The sequence below is a fragment of the Astatotilapia calliptera genome, chromosome 17 (genome assembly GCF_900246225.1).
Source record: "Astatotilapia calliptera chromosome 17, fAstCal1.2, whole genome shotgun sequence".
NCBI classification, from domain to species: Eukaryota; Metazoa; Chordata; class Actinopteri; order Cichliformes; family Cichlidae; genus Astatotilapia; species Astatotilapia calliptera.
The window spans coordinates 12,163,706-12,183,772 of record NC_039318.1 but is presented as its reverse complement, the minus strand read 5'-3'; the positions used below and the strand labels follow the sequence as shown (position 1 = coordinate 12,183,772).

General features: G+C 40.1%; 1 protein-coding gene across 1 annotated transcript in view; it reads right to left on the bottom strand.

The window, feature by feature from the left end:
• Window positions 1-392: 392 nt before the first annotated feature.
• ap1m3 (adaptor related protein complex 1 subunit mu 3) overlaps window positions 393-20,067 on the bottom strand; it is a 39,212-nt gene continuing 19,537 nt past the window's right edge. Inside the window, exons 5-12 of the mRNA XM_026146474.1 lie at window positions 14,375-14,522; window positions 12,652-12,778; window positions 8,866-9,008; window positions 7,774-7,845; window positions 7,332-7,490; window positions 5,190-5,315; window positions 4,581-4,656; window positions 393-1,914 (exon numbers count right to left, since the gene is read on the bottom strand). Coding sequence (XP_026002259.1) covers window positions 1,892-1,914; window positions 4,581-4,656; window positions 5,190-5,315; window positions 7,332-7,490; window positions 7,774-7,845; window positions 8,866-9,008; window positions 12,652-12,778; window positions 14,375-14,522 — 874 coding nt within the window. The 3' untranslated portion in view covers window positions 393-1,891. The remainder of the gene's footprint in view (window positions 1,915-4,580; window positions 4,657-5,189; window positions 5,316-7,331; window positions 7,491-7,773; window positions 7,846-8,865; window positions 9,009-12,651; window positions 12,779-14,374; window positions 14,523-20,067) is intronic.

Here is a 20,067-nt window from a genome sequence, read left to right as displayed (position 1 = left end):
CATATCAGTATAGATATCCAGCATGTTTTTTTCCTACTGAAATCTCATGTATATTCAAAATGCTCCTTTAATTTTTTTGGTCCGTGTAGCAAACTGACATGAGAATGGCATCAATTACCTCATCTAACGTCCCGCAAGAATTTATTAGCATATTTCACAAAATGTCAGACTAATCATTTAAAAGAATTGCACCTTAATGTAGCGCCTTTATGCCGTTAACTCAGAATAATAATGGAGCACTAATCTGAGATCTGTTCACTAATGTGACAGATTGTTGATCTACATTTCAGAGCTGGCAAACATTATTTCACCCACAAATATTAAAATTTGCTTGACCAATGTAGTAAGGAACTATGTGCAAAAATTACAACCAAACAAACAAAACACTGATATCCCATAACAAGATACAAAATGTTTTATTTCCAAATATATCCCTTTGTTCCCTATGGACAAATTGTCCTTGATAAATTAATCAAAACACATAACACAGATCTATTAAAATCGTCACTGGGGTCTCAAACAGGTCTCCACATGAAAAAAGAAAAGGACTGATTGTAATAGTATGTTTTTGTTTTAACAGCAAACATGGTAAAAATGACTCAGGACTCTTCTGTGTTGTTAGCAATGCAGCTGAACTGATGTGGTGAAAAGCGTGCACAGTAGAGGGAGTCGAGAAGAATCCTGGGGGAAAGAATTCTTCATCATTTTGTCAATATTCTCACATTCTGCACACAAACTCTCTTCAGGTTAATTTTACCTTTGTACCCCCTTCTGTTTTCCTTTAAAGTCTCCTTTCCACATGGCAGTGATTAGTGATTACAGTATAAACAACAGATATAAGGATAAAAAAAAAGAAACCCCCAAACCCCCCCCACCTTTTTCATTCCTTCAGTATGTGCTCAGAGCTGGAAGCTGATTTTGAGCACAAGGACAAGGTTACAGGCCCCATGAGAGTGTGTCGAGTTACACTGCCGATGCCTCTGACAATATTGTGCCTTATTAATCATTGATCTGGTTGCTGGTGTTAATTTCAGTGCACTGGAGTTCACAGTGCTAGGGCTGATGAGACGCAGGCATTTTTGGGGGCAATGCCTGCGTCTATTTATAAATAGATGTTTTTATATTTGGTATGGTTCTATTATATCTTAATGTTCTATTGTATCTTAACACAGAGGTTCTAGAAAAAAAACATGCTCCGAGAGGACAAAAATCAACCACTGAATATGAAAGACGGGTCATAGGAGTGATTGAGAAAGACGAATGTTAAAGATGCTGACTGGTTTTGTGTTGAAGCTAAGATCCTGCCTGGAACCACATGTAACTTGAGTACTTGGCATTTTTCAATATAGAGAAAAATCACCAGTCTGCAACATTATGGCCCTTAAAGAAATAACAAGTGGTGATAAACAATCACAGCTGCTGTACACTGGGACTACATAATCAGTCAGATTACATAGTACTCAGCAGAAAGCCACTGGACAAGCTGAGCAGCCCAAATTGACCATGTTTCGAAAACTACAATAACATGTTTTTTCCCTTTCTGAAGAAAACTAGAAAAAAATGAGTCCAGAAACTTCACTCTAAATGAGCCCTCCATGTTCATTTAGAGTGAGGCTCAGTTTATTATTTACGCTTTACTGAAGACCGGAGGAATCTGAAATAGAAATTACAGGTCAGAGGTGTTGCACCACACTTTCCCGTCTGAGTCAAGTTAGTTTTAGAGGAAGGGATGACGTCCTGTTGCCATTCAGTGTAAGGGGAAGGAAAAAAAAATTGTCCTCCTGCACTTGTCCTCTGCTGTCCGCTGCAGAGAGAAATCTGGAGAAATGGAGGCGAGACGAAGACAGACAGAGAAAGAAAATATCCATTCGTCTAGCAGCGTCTGTGCCCTTTAGTTCGTCCGGAGCTGGTAATCTGCCAAGAGACGTAACAGCAGAGCATTAACGTGCAGCTTGCTTCCCCTCAGTGCTCTTGCACATCACTACCACTTTATAATGGTGCCATTAAATCTCAAAACAAGGTGTACAGAATAATTACGATGCACGTGTGCACCCCCGGAGGTGTCACAAAAAAGATGAAACAGAAGTATGCGAACATCCCATTTGCATATGTTATGCGCTTTTGTTTTGACTCTTTTGAACTTGAACTTAAGGTAAATATCAGTGGCACAGAATACAGAGTGTGTGTTAACTGAACCATGCTCATATATATATATTAAATAAAAAAAACAACAAAAAATCCTGACAACACAGCCTTTGAATAGTTTCCCAGAGTTTGGCACATAATACTTACAAGACGGTGAGTTAAATATCAACAACTCAGTGAAAGAGGTGAGTTTAGGGTGTTTCCAGGGGTCAGGGTGAGCACAGATATGTTGGTAATAGCAGCAAGAAAAAAGGGGGATTAAATATCTGCTTAACTAAAAGTAGATGGTTCATTTACAAAGTAAGAGTGGAGAAAGTAAGACAGGCAGGACCTGAGGAGGGAAGAGGGATATATTGGGTAAAGGATGTTGAAGATGGAGCTGCCCTGAAGGAGGAAGAGGAAGACCACAGAGAAGATTCTCTATGGATGTAGTGAAGGAGGACATGCAGAGGGTTGGTGTGACAGAGGAGGATGCTAGACAGAGGGTGAGACGGGGGCAGATGTGGTTCCACTGAAATAAAGCAGTCCTTTATGATATCAAGAACCGGATCCAGTGACAACCTGGATCAGTGATGTGTCATGTTAAACATCCAGCTAATGTGCATCATCACCTGATCAGTCAGATATTAGTGGTCATCACTTTGACTTACTGCTGTACAGTACAAGCAAATGCCTGTTCATCAATCATTAATGAGCCACTAGCTACAGTACACAGCATCAGGGTATTATTTAATCAGTGTGAGAGTGTCTGCCTGTAGTGTCGAGTGAAATGTGATCGCGCCCGTCTCCCTCTGTGTGCTGCTGATGTTAACAGTAAGAGAAAGGGAATAGCCATCTCTCCAAGTCACCCAAACTTCGTCCCCTTTCCTTCTCTAACTTGTTCTCGTCTTTTCTCCTTTCGATCCCTCTCGCTTTCTCTCCTTTGCTTCTCTGCTGATGTTACAGCAAGGTGATCGTAACCTTGGCATTTGCCAAGTTGCCACCCTGGGAGCCTCCTGGCACCCTGTGGTATCATTCAACCTCTGCATCCCCTGACTCATCCCTGACAAAGCCAGGTAATGGATATGATTGATGTAATGCAGTCAGGTTCATTCCTGGGGCAGATAGCAGGTATGAAACTTGAAGATTTCTGGCGGTTGTCCAGCAGAGGTACTGGACTCCCATCTCCATATCATTACCATTTGCGTCCCCACTGAAACCCGTGAGCCTGTGTGGAGGACTTTGCTGCAGTCTCATCAATACACTGCAGCTTTAAACTGACCTGTTCAAATGACATGTGTGTGTTTGGGGCGAAGGTGTTGCTTTTTATTTCAACATGCTTTGCAGGTAACATCTCAGGTTAATGAGATGAAACAAGCTCAAAGCTGACAAACACTTCTTGGTCCTTGTCGCCCTTGTTGTCAGCAGCTGACGGATGTGGGTTCATTCCCAGGGCAGCAACTGAATCTCAAGATCCCAGGTGCTAACGTTGCTGCAGAAATTCGGCTGTTTCTGTTCAAAGTTGGACATTAAACACGCTACCTAAGCCTCGAAGAAGCCAGAAGGTTTCTATCCTTGGCAACCTGCATTTTGTCACTGTAAGCCCCTGATGACATGGCTCGTGGTGATAGAGCCAGGTAATAGATATGATAGATGCTATCCAGCTGGGTTCATTCGAGGGACACACACTGAATACTGATGCAGTAAGACCGGTTGTGACTCTGATCTCTCTTGGGAATTTACTCCTCTGTCTTTCTAGGAACACCAACTTGGAATCCAAAAAAAGTTCAAAATATGCACCGTGTAGTCTTCCGACACTTGACGTTAATTGTCATGTTTTATGTGATGGTTTTTTCAAATTAGCTAATCTGTGGATGAGATGAGACACACAGTCCTGATGAAGCAAACTGTGTTTTTTCTTTTTTCCTCTAGCTTATAATGACCTTAAAAAAACGCTTTTCAGTTATCTTTATCTGAAACCTTAACCACCTGAGGTCCATGTTGTCACAGGTCTGCTACCCCCAACTATCTTAATGCTATTATTTGGACAAAGCTAAGAATGAGTATTTTTGAAAATTGTGAATATGTTTTAAATTAGAATAATTATTCTTGCTTCCCTGATTGCCTAGACTTTTGAGAACAATTTCCTAAAACCAAAAATGATTCTCGATATGATGACTACTTTGACTACATTATTACTTAATGAGAGAAATGCAATTTTAAATCCAAGGGCTTTCAAACCACAGATGCAGACATTTGCAGCTCTGTCGTACATGAAAGTTTCATCCTTCAAAAAGTATTTGTAAAATTCTCTTAAACTTCATCAACCGTGCTGCCAAATCAGAGCAGCAGCATTTCCAGTTAAAAAGTGGTCCTAAGTGGCCAATCTGCAGTGTTTGTGTTTGTTTTTAAGGGTGAGTTGTAATGAATTCCACTTCCCTGCGTTATTTTCTCACCTCCACTTTGCGTGATGTAGCGCACCCATGGCAACGCCTGGTAACCACTCTTCTCTATGATCTTTAGGTAGCGCACCTGGGAGAACATTGACATTTTAACTACAGTTATTTCACTCATTCAAACACATTATGAACCCTCATTTTCTTTAGTGGTTTGACATTACAGTTTACTATAAACAGACTGTGCGCTCAGGTAGCTTTCTGTCAGTTCATTTACAGCAGATATAAATGCCTTCTATCTAGCGAAAACCACAGATCTCCACATTTTGATTGTTTTTTCTTCTCACTAACTGAAGAAATAAAAGACATTTAATGGGTTGTAACAAAAGAGAGAAGGTAAAATTGAAACATGTGAACTCTAATGTAGTCAGGTAGAGCTCATTTATAAATGACCTAAATATCAAAGACATTGGAATGTGAAGGTAGTTTTGCTCTATGGTTTAAATTCAACAAGGAGTGAATTGAGACAAAGTGTGTAAGGAGATCGTTGCCATAAACTTAAAAGATGACTTAATAAGTTATCCATTTAATCCAGTAATAATTTTTACTTTACAGAATGCAGCTGTACAAGGAGGCAGTGAAGGCAAACGGTGCGTTGTCATCTCCTACCTGAATCCCAGACACAGTGAAATAGGGTATCTCAAAATTAACTGTGATTGGTCTCTTTGCCTCGAGCTCGTCACTCTCCACGCTGGGCAGCCCAAAGTGTGCTCGCATCACGTACTCCTTACCCCCCTAGACACCCAAACAGAAAAGAGAAAAGGCCACAGAGCTGTTATTGGGTCTGTTAGGTAAACTCTTAAATTTAGGATGATGCCATTTATAAAGCTCATGTCTCAAGGGGGCGTCCCATTCCAGTTAATACACACAGCCACACGAGGCAACTACCTTATCATATCAAGGTGAATCAGATATAGTTTTTTTTTAGGATTTAGCATATACTATATTAAACACATGCAAGTTTGTTCTCTGGCTCGACTTTCTTGAAGCCTCCTATTCACTTGGTTTATAATATAAACCACATAATATAATATATTTACTGTTGACTTTAACCTGGGTGTTCCTGTTACACCCAAAGTCGACTAGGATTGGTTCCAGCTCCAGCCACCCGAGGACCTTTTTAAATAATAAGCAGCTCAAGCTAACGGTTGGATGGATTGATTTTAGAGTGATGAAGCGACAACTGGAGCATTCTTGTTCATTTGTTAAAAAATAAGAAAAACAAAAAACAAAAACTAATCTATTCTGCTTCACTAGTACTGTGCAAGTGAATTTCTTTTTTTCTGTACAAGTAGCCTGGCAACAAAGGAAAAAAAACAACACAAGTGTCATTACAATTTTGAAACGCTGTTGTATGTGACATCACCTTTGTCCGCCTGAACCCTGCCCACATCGAACCGAAGAGAAGAGCTCAGGCAGAAGCCCAAACACAGAAACACTCTGCTTTAAAATAACTATTCTAACTGTGGCGGAAAATTGTGCATTCATGCAGCAACCCATCTGTCACAGGAAGAAGCTGATTAAGCATAATAATCATTTGGTAATGTCGTTTCTAAACTTCAATAAACCGACAAACCGAAATAACTGCAAACAAAAAAAAAAAGCCTCATTGTTGAACTGATTATGAAACATTTTTTCTTGTCATTATACGGTTGCTATGGGAAACCTTATCAGCTCTGCCCTCGCTTAAGGCTGATAAGAAATATCCAATAAATGATAAATATGTCAAAGATACATATATTCATGCTTATAAAATAGCTGAAGGAAAATTGACTTATAAATGCTGCATAAACATTTCTGGTGTTTATAAAAACAGAGTCAGACGTAGCTGGGTGGAGCTCACAGCTGGTTGACTGTGGATGAGCGCTCTCTATAACCGCTTTCTGTTTGTTTCCTCAATCTAAACCTCGAGACTGGAGAGAATACGTCCTTTTACAGGGTACAAAGGTTGCGAGTGATGGAAAAATCCTCTGCACAGTCACACGCAAGTTAGTCAACTATACTTTACAGCTGCAATTGCTAACCCTCCCTGACATATTAGATGTGTAATGAATTACAAAAGGGGATATCAAGACTTGACAGATAAAAGAACCTCAGCTTCAAGCCAGTTAAATTTCCTTTGAGGAGCCTACAGAGCAGAAACTGACACAAACTGAAAACAAAGTGGAAAATAGGGGAGATAAGATGTGATTGTGTCTGGTTTTGTATGCTGGGAGGTTGGCGATAAAGTGATAAATGGCTGCTGTCTAATATTTGTCACAACACATCTTCATTTCTGACAGATATTCTGTTTCAGGATTATGTAGAAGTGCATCAAGCTGCTGCTGCTCTGCTTTCAAAGCATCACTTGGGAAAAGGGGAGCTTAAAAACCTCTATATATATATATATATATATATATATATATATATATATAGTGGATCCATAGTTGGTCCTGAGCCACTACATTTAAAGCAAAAGCAGAATTTGCGCCATCTGCTGTACGTTTTGAAAAATGGACACAAACCTCGGTCAAGGCAGCTCACTCTCTGGGCAGTATTTACTTTTAAGGGACTAATATTTGATTTTGTATGAATAAAAGAATAAATGGAAAACACTTTTCCAAAACAGCTAAAGAATGTCTGTCGTTTTCAGTCTATTTGATTTAATCTATTATTTATTGCTGCTTGTTGAGAAGCGCTATGCCTGTGAGTGTCTGTGAGAAAATATCAGTAATGACAACATGATATATTTTGTTTACAGGCCACACTAACAGGGAAAGATTTGATGTTCCACTGCACCACATTCTTCTCAGGCACCCACTTGGCGCTGCCTGTGCTGGTCTTGAACTTGGGTGAGTCAGCATCACTGGGCACCGGCACCAGAATGGACACGTTGTTGGCAGTGGAGCGGCTCTTAAACTGACTTTTAGCCTGCAGATGATGTCAGAGAACAGAGTTCAAGCGTCATTAAAGATCTTTATAACAAAAAGCACATGCACAAATTCAAATAAGACCTTGCAATTATGCAACAGTGTTGTTACTTTGCATCACCACACTGCGAACAAACAGATGGCAAACAGCAATCCATTGAATGTGTCATAAATTATAGATCAGCTTTAGTGAAGGCACTAATGCACTTTAAACCCAGATCAGCATATGGTGCATTTTACTCTATGTGTGTGCATTCATATATTTGTGTGTCATTCATCGTTACCTTAACCTTGATCTCCACGCGGCTGTGAGAGAACTTCTCAATCACACTCTCAATCCATATGAGAGGCTTCACCTGTCAGAGATCCAGAGGTCGGCGAGGGATTCAGAGAGTGGACACAAGGTCAGAAATGCACCGAGCGCACAATCGAGTGCATCGCTGCACACATCATAACAAGACAAACAGTGCTGTGGCTGTGCTTGCAGAAGGCTGTAAATAACATTCACACATCCAGTCACTTTATCCTGGTTTTCAAAGACTCAGGGGAGTGTTTGTCTTGGTTTTAAAGTCTCATCATGCCATCTCGTAGTAACTGAAATAATTATTTTATCCAGGTTTCCTAACAGTATTTGTTTGTGCAGAAACTATTGGCTGAGCTGCTGAAGACCAACAGAAGTACTTAAACATTTTGAATGAAAGGTGAGGTGCCCTTAGCCACTAGCTACCTGCTAGGCATGACATCAGCTAGTTTGAGTTTTGTTGGTCCTTGGTCCTTTTTAGAGCATCTTAATCAAAGTTAAATGTCAAATAATATGGCCTGATGTGCTGCTAACTGTACTGACATAAAGTTTGTGGTTTGATATTTCTTTACCAATAATCACTATTTATCTGTGTATATGTAATACACCAATACTGTCTTATGGGTGCACCTTGCTAACAAAGCTAAAAAAAAAAAAAAAAAAAAAGGTCACTCCAACAAGGCTTAAGGCTTCAACCCCACTGGGTAACATTGTGGAGGCTCCATCTATTTTTTATAAATACAGTCAGCGACTCAGATACAGTAATGTCCATTCAAGTACACTAAAGGAGTGAAAGTTTTACTTCTTTATTGCGATTGACCAAAAAGAGCTGGGTAATGTTATTTTTAAAACTGAGTCTTTTAAAGTGTTGGATGTTAACAACTTTACCAATTTACTATGACTGTGAAGATCAGTTATGAACAGCAAGCTTCACTATAAGTAGATAGCTTAATACAACAAAAATGAACATCAAAGAGTACAAAAACAATAAAATAAAGACACTTTTTGGGTTGTCATGTCATTTGACCTAATGTGAAAAGAATGTGCTCTTTTGATAACGTTTATGTGTCCTCACTGTAGTGTTGAGGCGGTAGGACATGAGCTCGCTCTCGCCGTCAGGGGGGATGAAAGAGATGGTACGGTCGTTCTCAAAGCGTGACAGACGAACACACTGATGAAACTTCACATCCTCCAGCTCCACTGTCTTGCTCTTCTCTCCTGACACAAACACACACACAAAGATTGAGAGCTTTGTACACAGCCTTGGGGAAATCAAGGTCAAGGTAATGATGACTGACAAACATTCACTTCATCTCTCTCTCTCTCAGACAAACACACACTGAAAGCAGTGTGTTACCAGCTCACAGTGCCTTCTTCTCATCCTCCACTAAACAATTAGTTTTGCTGCTACACACAAGCACACAGTTTGTATTTAATACCTGCTGCCATCATCCCCCCAAATGAAACTCACTGATTTCTGCAGACATTCAAGCGATATGAATGACTTCTGATATAGTCACACCTGCTATTGTTTATAACAATTTATTTAGTATTTCAAATGTGACAATAATGCCTCCATGTATTCAGATTTTTTTTTTTATGTAGCCAATTGCCCCCCAAAATATTAAAGTCACAAAAGCAAAACCATTAAAAAAGAAAATCCCTGAATAGACTCGGCACAAAAACACTCTCAAAGTTAAAGCTGCTACCTAGAGTGAACACACTTGCACTGTTGCAGTAATCAGTTACACTGTAAGGGGAATCTCTTTCATGGCAGCCTCTGATGCCTGCTGGAGAACGCCTGATGCTCACCTCTGCCGTGGTTAATTGAGGGTGCAGAGTGGTGAAAAACTGCTGTAATGACTGTGGGCCTGTGAGCCTTCAGCTAAATCCCCCGTTCAATAGTGAGCTAAAGCTTCACCTGCTCAGAATGCAACCCCGGGACCAGCACTGAGGCCTGTCAGAGGGAATGTGCCTGCCTGTGTGTGGATGTGCGTATTTGTGTATTCTGTGTGTATTCTTCTTCACTGTCCTCCCTCGTGAGTTGGTGTTCGTGCATGTGTTTATGCATGCCCGTTTTGCAGATTTGTGTACTGCGCTTGTTTCTCTATTGATTTTGTGTGTGTCTGTGTGTGTGACATTTTATAATGTGAAAGTGGAGAAAGGTGGATGCCATGGAGAACCCAACACTCCTGGTCAAGAAAAAGCAGGAAACGCTTCCTGTTTGTGTCCTTCTATGCCACTACCATAGACACACACACACTTGTATGCAGCGTTATCAAGACAAGCAATGAAAGGTCATACAGGATACTGTCTGTCATTCCCTGGACCTCGGGGCCCAAAGAAGAGACAGGTGTGCGTGCACATGCCAGAGGAGGATTGAAGATGCAGCAGTGTCCCCTGTGGTTCACCCTTACGGCCACTCTCAGCATGTCTTTAATGCACAGTAGCAGACAAGAGCAACCTAATCTGTTTTTCTGTCCACTGTCACACAGTGGGGGGAAAAAAGACGTTATAGTGACAACTGATAAATGCCTAAAGCATCTTAATGGTGCTTCGAGTGGCCAAAGGAATATTTAATCGCCTTAAATGTGAAGATTGGTTAGTCTAATGTTTGATGTATATTATTGTAAACAACATACCTCTCCATTTTTGATTGTCAGTTATAAACGTAAGTAATTAAAAGCTGTCACCTTGGGCATTTTTATGAGTCTTTGACATTTTGTGGAGAAACTGATTAACTAAGAAAATGATAAGAGTGCAAACTGATAACAACATAATTGTTAGTTGCACGCAAAGTAGCCTGCAGCTCATAATATGATTATATGGGCTGCTTTGAAAACGTCTGTCATTTTTACCCAATCCACACAGTCTCAAAACCTAAAACTCCACTGACTTTAAACAAGCCATTGAGGCCACTGAGAGAGAATTTTGAATTACTTAGAGAATATGCGAGCAGCTGTGGACATTCAAGGGATAGAAATGATTTTGTTTGCTTGCTTTCAGTCAGTAAATAACACAGGAGTGACTTGTGTTATGGTTATTTCAGCTCCGTGTGGTGACAGTTCTGGACTTCTACCAGCGGAGGGCAGCATTAAATGATTTATACTTCCTCTTTCTTTTTTTGTCTGCATCAAGCTGTGACTAAAAAGTACAAACCAAGCAACTATGATAATCCAATGACTGGGAAATGATATGTAAAATGTAACTGCAGGAGATGAGAGTGCAAAACACTTTTTAATATTTAACTGTGTGTGTGTGTGTGTGTGTGTGTGTGTGTGTGTGTGTGTGTGTGTGTGTGTGTGTGTGTGTGTGTGTGTGTGTGTGTGTGTGTGTGTGTGTGTGTTTGCATCTGCCAGTGTGTCTGTTTGATCATTATTTCTGATCATTATTTCTGAGGATATGCTATTTCCCAGACTCCTACACACAGCAGGGGGATTGTGGGCTGCATAGGATAGCCGCGGACCCTCACCTTTCATCTGCAGGGCTGTAGCCCGGGGTGAGGATTAACGCAGAGGCAAAGAGGGTAGACAGTGAAGGAGCCTTTCCCCTTCACTAGAAACAGTAGGGGGGGGAAGAAATGAAGGCAAAGCAGAGGAGGAAGAAGAGATGGAAGAGGAGGAGGAGGATGTGCAGGAGTAGGCGAGAAAAGATGTAGCAGTGGGAAACACCGGTGGAAAAATTGGTAGGCAGAGAGGGGGAGGTAGAGGTAGGAAGAGAGTTATGCATGGGATTTAGGCAGAAAGAGGAGCTAAAGCGTGAGGGTGAGTTCAAGGGGAGAGTGAAAAGCCAAAAGCTCAACCAGCACCAAACAAAGTAGAAAGTGTATCAAAAAGCAATAAAGCATTCTACTGATCGTTTAGAGGCTTACTGTCATTTCATCAGTTACAACAAATAGACTGCATACTACACCAATCAGGCAAAACATTATGACTACTGACATATGAAGTGAATAACACAGGTTATCTCTTCATCCTGGCACCTGTTAGTGGGTGGGGTATATTAAAGAGCAAGTAAACATTTTGTCCCCAAATCGATGTGGACAAAAAGCTGGAAAAATGGGCAAGTGTAAGTCTACAGCATGTCCAAAACAACACCTCTTGTGGGCTGTTACTGGTCTGCAGTGGTCAGTATCTATCAAAGAGGTCCAAGGAAGGAACAGTGGTTGACCCACAACAGGGACATAGATGGCCAAGGCTCAGTGATGCATGTGAGGAATGAAGGCTGGCCCGTGTACAACTGTAGCTCAAATTACTGCAAATGTCAATGCTGATTCTAATAGAAAAGTGTTAAGAGTACTCTTGACTACCGATGAAAGCAGGATAGCGCGCCCTGCCTCAAAGCAAAAATGGTTTAGGAATGGTTCAAGGAGTACAACAGCAAGTTTGAGGTGTTGACTTGGCCTCCAAATTCCCCAGATCTCATTCCAGTCAAGCATCTGTGGGGATGTGCTTGAAAAACAAGTCTGATCCACCTTGTAGCTCACAGGACTTAAAGGATGTGTTGCTAACATCTTGGTGGCAGATCCCACAGCACACCTTCAGGGGCTGTTTTGGCAGCAAAAGGGGGAGCAACACAATATTAGGCGTGCATAATGTTATGCCTGATCGGTACATAATAATGTTTAAAAGTTACTGTAAACACATGCAGGTCCAGCTCCAATTAAATTTCCCTCACTGACTTCAAGTGCTACAACCCTTATGTGTGCTGGATGTTGTTTTTAAATGTATAATACTGAGATAAATCCACAGATATACAGGGATTCTGATCCTTTTTCATTCTGTCAGCTGCCTGCACGAGTGTTCAGCTCTGTAATAAAGGCTTCTAGTGACACAAATGGCTGTGGGTGACTGTTACTTACTGCCTGTGAGCTCAAACAGCACTTTGTCATTGAGGCCCAGTCGAAGTTCAGGCATCCCTGACAGGACCACTTTGAGCTTGATGCTACCCACTATTTCACTGCGCAGGACACTGCCACTGGCACTCACCTACAGAGAAGAAAATAAATTTTAACATTAGTTTGTTTAGATTCTGTGAATACATATGCTACACAGTCAAATCTGCCCCTTGCAGCTGTGGAAGTTCAGTCTGATGATTACAATTACAATTTTCTTGAAACAAATACATATTCGTTATTTGAAGAATTACACTTTTCAGATATGTAGTTCCCAGAAGAAGAAAGCAACAAACCAATCGACCTAACCATTCAGAGGATGCACACAGTCTGAGGGACAAAACAGAAAGTCTTTTAGCATGCAGCGTAAGAACTGTAAGTAAAACACTGGTGAGGAAGACTAAAAAAAAAATGTTGGGGTGCTAGTTTCACTCACTGGGTGAGGAGGCAACCATTTACCACATGGCTAAAAACCCAGCATCCTGGGTGTGAGTCCAACCCACAGCCCTGTGCTGTGTCTTCTCCTGCTCTACTCCTTACTACTTCAATAAAGCAGAAAATACCTCAAAATAAAAAAAGAAAGAAATAAAACTCTGTCAACATTAAAAAAAAGTCCCTGTTCACAGAGAAGGAAGCGGTTACTGGTTTTTACACCCCTGTGTAGTGGTTGAACACCTCCACCAAATTAGTTTCCATGACTCATAACTGCAGTTGTAACTTGATTGTCCTTGAGGTGTTGCCTCAAACACGAGGCACATGAGAGAAGATCTGATTCTTTTGTGCATTTGAAGACGCAGCATGTTCATGTATTCAAACGTCTTCTTCTTTTGCTGCAGGAAATCTTAGACCTTAATAAAAATAGAAGTTCTTCTAATTGGGTCATGAAGCCTGACAACATCACATTTGCACACCGTGGCATTACTGTCCATTTAAGCCCGGTGGTGGTGGTGGGGGGGGGGGGGGGGGGGGGGGGGGAATGTAATAACTGTAAAGAAAGGGAAAGTTACAATGTAATGAAATATTTTGGATGATAGCATTTACATACTTTTAGTTAAGAAAAGTGTTTTTCACCAAGTATTTACTGAAATAAAGCAGGTGGGCATTTGAACCTTTCTATTTTCCAGCAGTTAGACCATGAATTAACTAAAAATGCTGTACAATCATCTCACTCACAAGAAACATAGTGTGTGACTTGTCCTGAGGTATTTTGTCTGCTTGATTTACTGAGTAACCTTAGACATAAACTGAGTCATTCAATGAAAACACAACAAAAATATTGCACTGGAACAGAATGGATGATTATTGATGCAGAGACAATTTACTCAGCGATTCAATTCAAGGGAAGATAATTTTAGCAGTAACGCACATCCACTTAGCCTCAAGGAAGCCAAGTCTATTTGAACCGCTTGAGAAAGTCCAGCGATTTTAGACAATGGATTTAAAAAACGGATAATGGTGTTTGAACAATGTACGAACTGATAGTGAAATTAAAATGAGAGTCATGTGTTTTCTATTATGTTAGTTTACTTCCTGTAACTGAATTCAATGGTGAAAAAATATATATAAATTCTAATGATAAAGAGCCATATTATGTACATTACATTTGTTTTGATGACACCATGGTCACCGCATGGCTGGAAATGAACATTCTTACTGTACAGCTCTTTATGATGCTGTGATATTGACTCACCAGAAGATTTACTGACTCTATAACATCCATAAACACTTCATTCTTTCTGTACTTGATGCCCTCTGACCGCCAGGACACAGCATTGGTGACGGTGGCAGGAGGTCGCGGTGCCCCGACCTCTAACTTATGGCCCTGCTGTGTAATGTACCTGAAGGAGACAAAGGCAGAGAGAAGCTCAAGTTGTGTTCAAAGTCAGTCTGTAATCCTGCTGAGTAGGACACCTGAAAACCCATGTACATCATTCATCAAGCTAGTTTGAAAACGAATGATCGCAGCCTTCATGAAGGTGTCTGGGAAAGAGGCAGCACTTTCTAATTTTGGAGGAGTACCATGATAAACTGCAGCAGGCTGAAATTATAATTTAATCTCCTCATCTCCTCTAAAGACTGACAGCTTCTCAGAGGCCTAAGAACAACAGCGAGATCCTTAACTCAAATATATCTAAATGAAAAATGGCAACAAACAGCGTGTTTATCTAGCAACATGAACCAAATCTCTCTTGAGGAACGTTTCTACGCTTTGCATTAATCGCACCCCACGACTTTAAAAAAATGAGTTACTCAAGCGTGGATAAATTAAAGGAGCTTTGTATTTGTGCTGTACGAAGATTATTCATGAACGTAATTAGAAAACAGATTTACATAAATCAATTGGGGCTGTAGCCACGGATAATAATGCGATACATGCATTTGTTTACATGAGACTAAACAATGACATATTGGCTGGGTAAATACGAACCAACGAATCGAGTATCTACTGGGCCATGAGGAAAGACTGGGACAGCTGATTCAAAGGAACTGAACCTGCAGCGTGTAACGCATCTTGAAGCAAGTTTGTCAGTTTTCTTTGATTTGTTGAGGCTTCTCTGTAGCTTGCAACTGTGTTAGGATGCACTGACAGAAATAATGGAGGTTAGAGGCCTTTTATTGACACAATTTAGGAAAATTCTGATGGACAAAAGATGATCTGTTACTGGCTGAAGTAAAGCCTTTAAAGTTGGATTCATGCTTCTGCTCAGTTATATATACATACTCTGTTTTCAGCTCTAGTTTTAATGCCACCATCCAAGTCTTTAGCTGCTGCTGCATTCTGCAGATAATCAGTCAGCTCTTTGGTACTGAAAGTTAAATTAGAGTCTTAAGACAGAGATCTTGTCTACGGAAATGAGCTACCCTCTGGTTACTAAGACTGGCCAAGCCGAATCAAAACCTCAGATGTGAAACCAAACCAATGTGCTAAAAAACACTAAAAATGCTCAATACTAAGAGAGAATTATGGCACTTGGGTGATATTATTCAGGATACACCGACACAGAAAGCTCCTTTCCCAGTAAACACGTACATTTACATAATTTAAGTGGTAGGCTGATGACAAAAATATTTAATGGTGCAACTTCTGAAAAATGTCAACGATGTACATATACTGCTCTAAATTAGGTCTAATATTAACTGTACTAAGAACAAATCAATAAACTCATTATACATTTTAACATGTAACTATTCTGCCTCTACCCGAGAACAGAGCACTGCATTACCTCATCGCTCTTAACCAAGCTGTAAAGCTTTGTTTCACCGGTCCTCTTCGACTCCAGGGATGTATAATGACTCGTCATGAGAATAAGAGGGAGCTGCACTATGATACATCATGTGACCAGGCCTCTTTTACCGAAACACCTGCCCCCCATCACTGTTTAGCTCTCAGTGGCCTCATTCCCACTGCAGAGCTGTCTGGATATTTCTGCCTCCCAATTATTTCCCCCCAGAATATGAAGTGTAAACAGTTATTCCAGTTGAAGGTGTCGAGGAGGGAAATTATTTTACTGCTATTGTTAAATAATTGTTATTGCATTAATAATATAATTTGCAGCATGGATATTGCATTCCAAGGTTTAAACAGTGTCTCTTTCAGAAAGACTGAGTTGCAGGCTGACAGGAAGTTGTATGCAGAAGTGAAACCAGGAAGTTATTTTGAGCCGCAGGCTAAGACGAGGCTTTAACAATATAACAGATAGCTTTATCATTTTATATTAAGGTTTTAGTAGAGGTTCTTGATTAAAACATTTATTTAGTAGAAGACATACACATAGTCTCAGTGAGCTTCTGGTCTGGTAAAAGGTCAGAAGTGCAACCGGTGAATTGAGAAAGAGCATGTGAGGTCGTGACACACACACATAGAGTTAAATTTATTTAGAGGAACCGTCCTTGTTGTCTCAGCAAGAAAGAGGAACAATTCATTTTAAGATAAGAACGGAAAGTACCACGCCATGAAAATAGGAGATGATTTTCTAGGTGAAAAGTCATGATGATGTTGATCTGATCTATGTATAAAATGTACTGGTGACGTATGAAGGGGCGTCAGTAAATAAACCCTGATGCTATAAAATATCTGTTCATGCTTTGATTAAGTTGAAGACTACTTCCTGTCTGCGTACAGAGTTTTCTTCCCACGCGTGTATTCATTAAAATCATCGTTTGACTTCACCCGGCCGGATCGGTGTGGTTATTCTTCGATCACCTCTTGTACCCTTCCTCAATAATGAATCTTAACATTTGGGGGCTTCGTCCGGTTATTGAGGAGGGAGAGTTGGAGGTTTGGACGGAGAAATCCGGGGTCTTGGGTGGTCTGACGGGCAGACGTGAATTCCAGTGGTCTAAGTGAGTGGGCATAAGCCGGCTTATCCAAAAGGTAAGGCACTACCTGTTGAATTATTTCCAAAGTGTGCCAAATTGGATATGATAAAATTTAAGTCTACTCACTGAAGTTACTGGTGGATGTCTGTTTTGATTTTGATGAGAATGTCATGACAGTACTGAGGATTTAAAGCAGTTGGACTGCTGGAAAGGATTTAATGCGGTTGGACCGCGGGAAGCAGTTGGACTGCTGGAAATGATTTTAGTAGGTTAGGGAATTTGGTTATTTTTTGGTTATAAGGTTGGACCTGCTTCAGTCTTACACTTTGTTGGGTGTTTTACTGTTGTTCCAAAGTATTATAAATTACTCAAGAACGCCAGTTGGACTGGTAGGAAGCGCAGTGCTCAGAGGTAACGCTTGCCAATGTCAAGGACGCTTAGACATTGTCCTCGAAGAGGGATAGTCAGTTGGTCACTGTGGAGTTTGGGGCACTCCAGAATAACTAGGAGTTAGAATCTCCTTACCGTTTGGAACGGTATCTGCGCTTTTTTGGGCAGCAAAGGTTGGACCTTGGGTGTTGGACACTTTTAAATTGAGTTAGGGACTTTAGAGATGAGGCCAGAAACTGTTGGACAGATACTGGTTAATTGATTACAAAAAGTTGGACTTTTATCGGTTAGACCGTTAACTTAAATTTTTCGAAATTCGGTAGGTGTTAAAAGGCATAAAATCTGTGCAGTTGTAAATATAAGACGTCTTTGTGAATATAAAATAATAGATCTCTGTGTGAAAGGAGTCTGAGGCAATGCTGCTGCTATTTTTAGACGGTGTGTGTGAGTGAAAATGCAAATGAGTAAGCAGTGAACTGTTTAAGCCACAGTTGGTTTTACAAATACTGCTGCAAACATTGTAGAGTGTGTGTTTAAAATGCCATTCATGTTTATTAGAGGACTATAAATAAAGTTTTGAGTTGCCGTAGTGGATGTATAGTAATTGACTGAGTTTGGATGTAGATATATAAATATATTGAGTGCACTGTATATACTTAAGACTAACACATCACTTTCAGTAGTAACTTTTCTCCAGCATTAGTTGCTGGTGGGTTTTATTTTTTCAATTTCTTGTGTGTGCGGTGAGAATTAATGGAGGTTTCAATTTTTTGTTTGTTTGTTTTTTACTTGCTCTTTTTGATTATGACAAGCATGTCTAAAATACTCTTAGGAAAGTGTGTTGAGTTATATTCCTTAACTCTAGTCACAGTTTAAGTGTGAATGCGGTGACTAGAAGGTTTTGAATGATGAATGAAGGTGTGAGAGGTATTTCTTTGGTGATGTAAAGTAGGAGGTTTTAAAGTTTGAAAGTGTTTTTAATTTAAGAGATGCATGAGTGATGTTATGAGAGTTTGAGTTTCTTTTTCTTTCAGTTTAAAACACATAAGTACATACACTTGGTACACCGGTTTACTCTTTGACTTTATTAAAACAAACGGTGTATTTGAGTTTGAATTTCAGTAATTGTATGTTGATATGGTAATTTAGTTTTATGTTAGGTGAAGGAGATGTCCATCTCTGCGTCTTGCAGGATCGAAAGTGAAAGTTGAAGGTTGTGATGTGAATGCTGTGAGTACTCGATTTGAATGATTCTGTGTGAGGTGTACAAAATACTAAATAATAATAACACTATGAAAGTTGATAGTAGAGTGAGTGCAAGGTGATGTGTGAACAGAGGAAGTCTGAGAGAGAAGTGTGTGCGTAGGCAAAATGCAGAGTGTGTGCGTGAAATAAGGGAGTATTGTTTTTTACATCAAGGTTTAGTAGAACTAAAGTAGAAAGTTACAAACAAACAGATAAATAAAGTAAAATGAAGAGAGAAAATAACTGACAATTACATTAATGAATAGAAAACACACATACACAAAGTGCCATATGTGAAATTATTCTAGGAAGGAGTCAGAATTGAGATAGCTTATTATAGAGATAGTTTAACATAAGATGCAATGAAGGAAGCAGCTTACATTCCTTTAATTCCCAGAGCCAGTGTGTTCCCTCCCCTGCCCACTTGGGCCCCGTATCAGGCGAGTATGGAAGGCTGGATAGCCCATGACGGGTAAGATCCCACCTCGAAACCCTGGGACAACCTAAGGCAGGCACAGTCACGAATACTCGGCTTCAGTAAGAAGACAGGACCTGACGGGTAAGGCCGCTGGGCTAGGGTGGAGGTGGAAAGTGGCAAGTGGAGCCCTACCTTCTGGCTGAGGACAAGGAATGCTGCTATTTAAGGTAGGAAATCAGAATTTGGGTTAGTAAATTTGGGGAGGAGAAAATTGACTGTTTAAAGGCAAAATTATGAAGGAGTCTGACACACTGTAAAAGCACCATATGCAAATTCACACACACAAACAGGAAATGCATTAAACTTATAAAGACAAGACAAGCTCATGGAGTTTAATGCATAGACACTGATTAAACCTGGCTAAGAACACAAACATAGGCAATGAAGAACAGCTTGCTATTTTGTATGAATGATACAAGGGTGTGAATGTTTAATAAAATACATTTGAGTTTGTAATTGAGGAATAGAATAAGCCATATGACAAAGGGAGTTATGAAAACGAAAAAGGGATTAAAGTAGTTTTAAAAAAGAGTGACTTAGGAGTGCTCTCGTACTGAGTGATCAACACTAGTGATCACTGTTGGAAGAAATAAAATGATTTAATGAGTTGGGAATGTTTAAACATATGTTTCTGTTGTTACAGCTTCTTGAGAGATGACTCAGTATGCAAATTAGCTGGAGTGTGTGTGTGACTGTGACTTTCAGGAAGAGGAAGCATAGCAGAGACGAGAAGTGCAGATTGGGGTAGGGAATTTATAGTTTAGTGATTATATGATGTCGTAAGGGGTCTTATGCTGAATTTAAGAGTATAAGGGGGTGATTTTTGTTTGCAAATTGTGTGGTTTTAATGAGACTTTTGGTGTATTGAGGAGGTGAAATTATGTGGTGGCAAGATTTGTGTGTTTAAGGTTGTTGTGGTGATGGGTTGATTCTGTCAGGTAGGTTGTTGT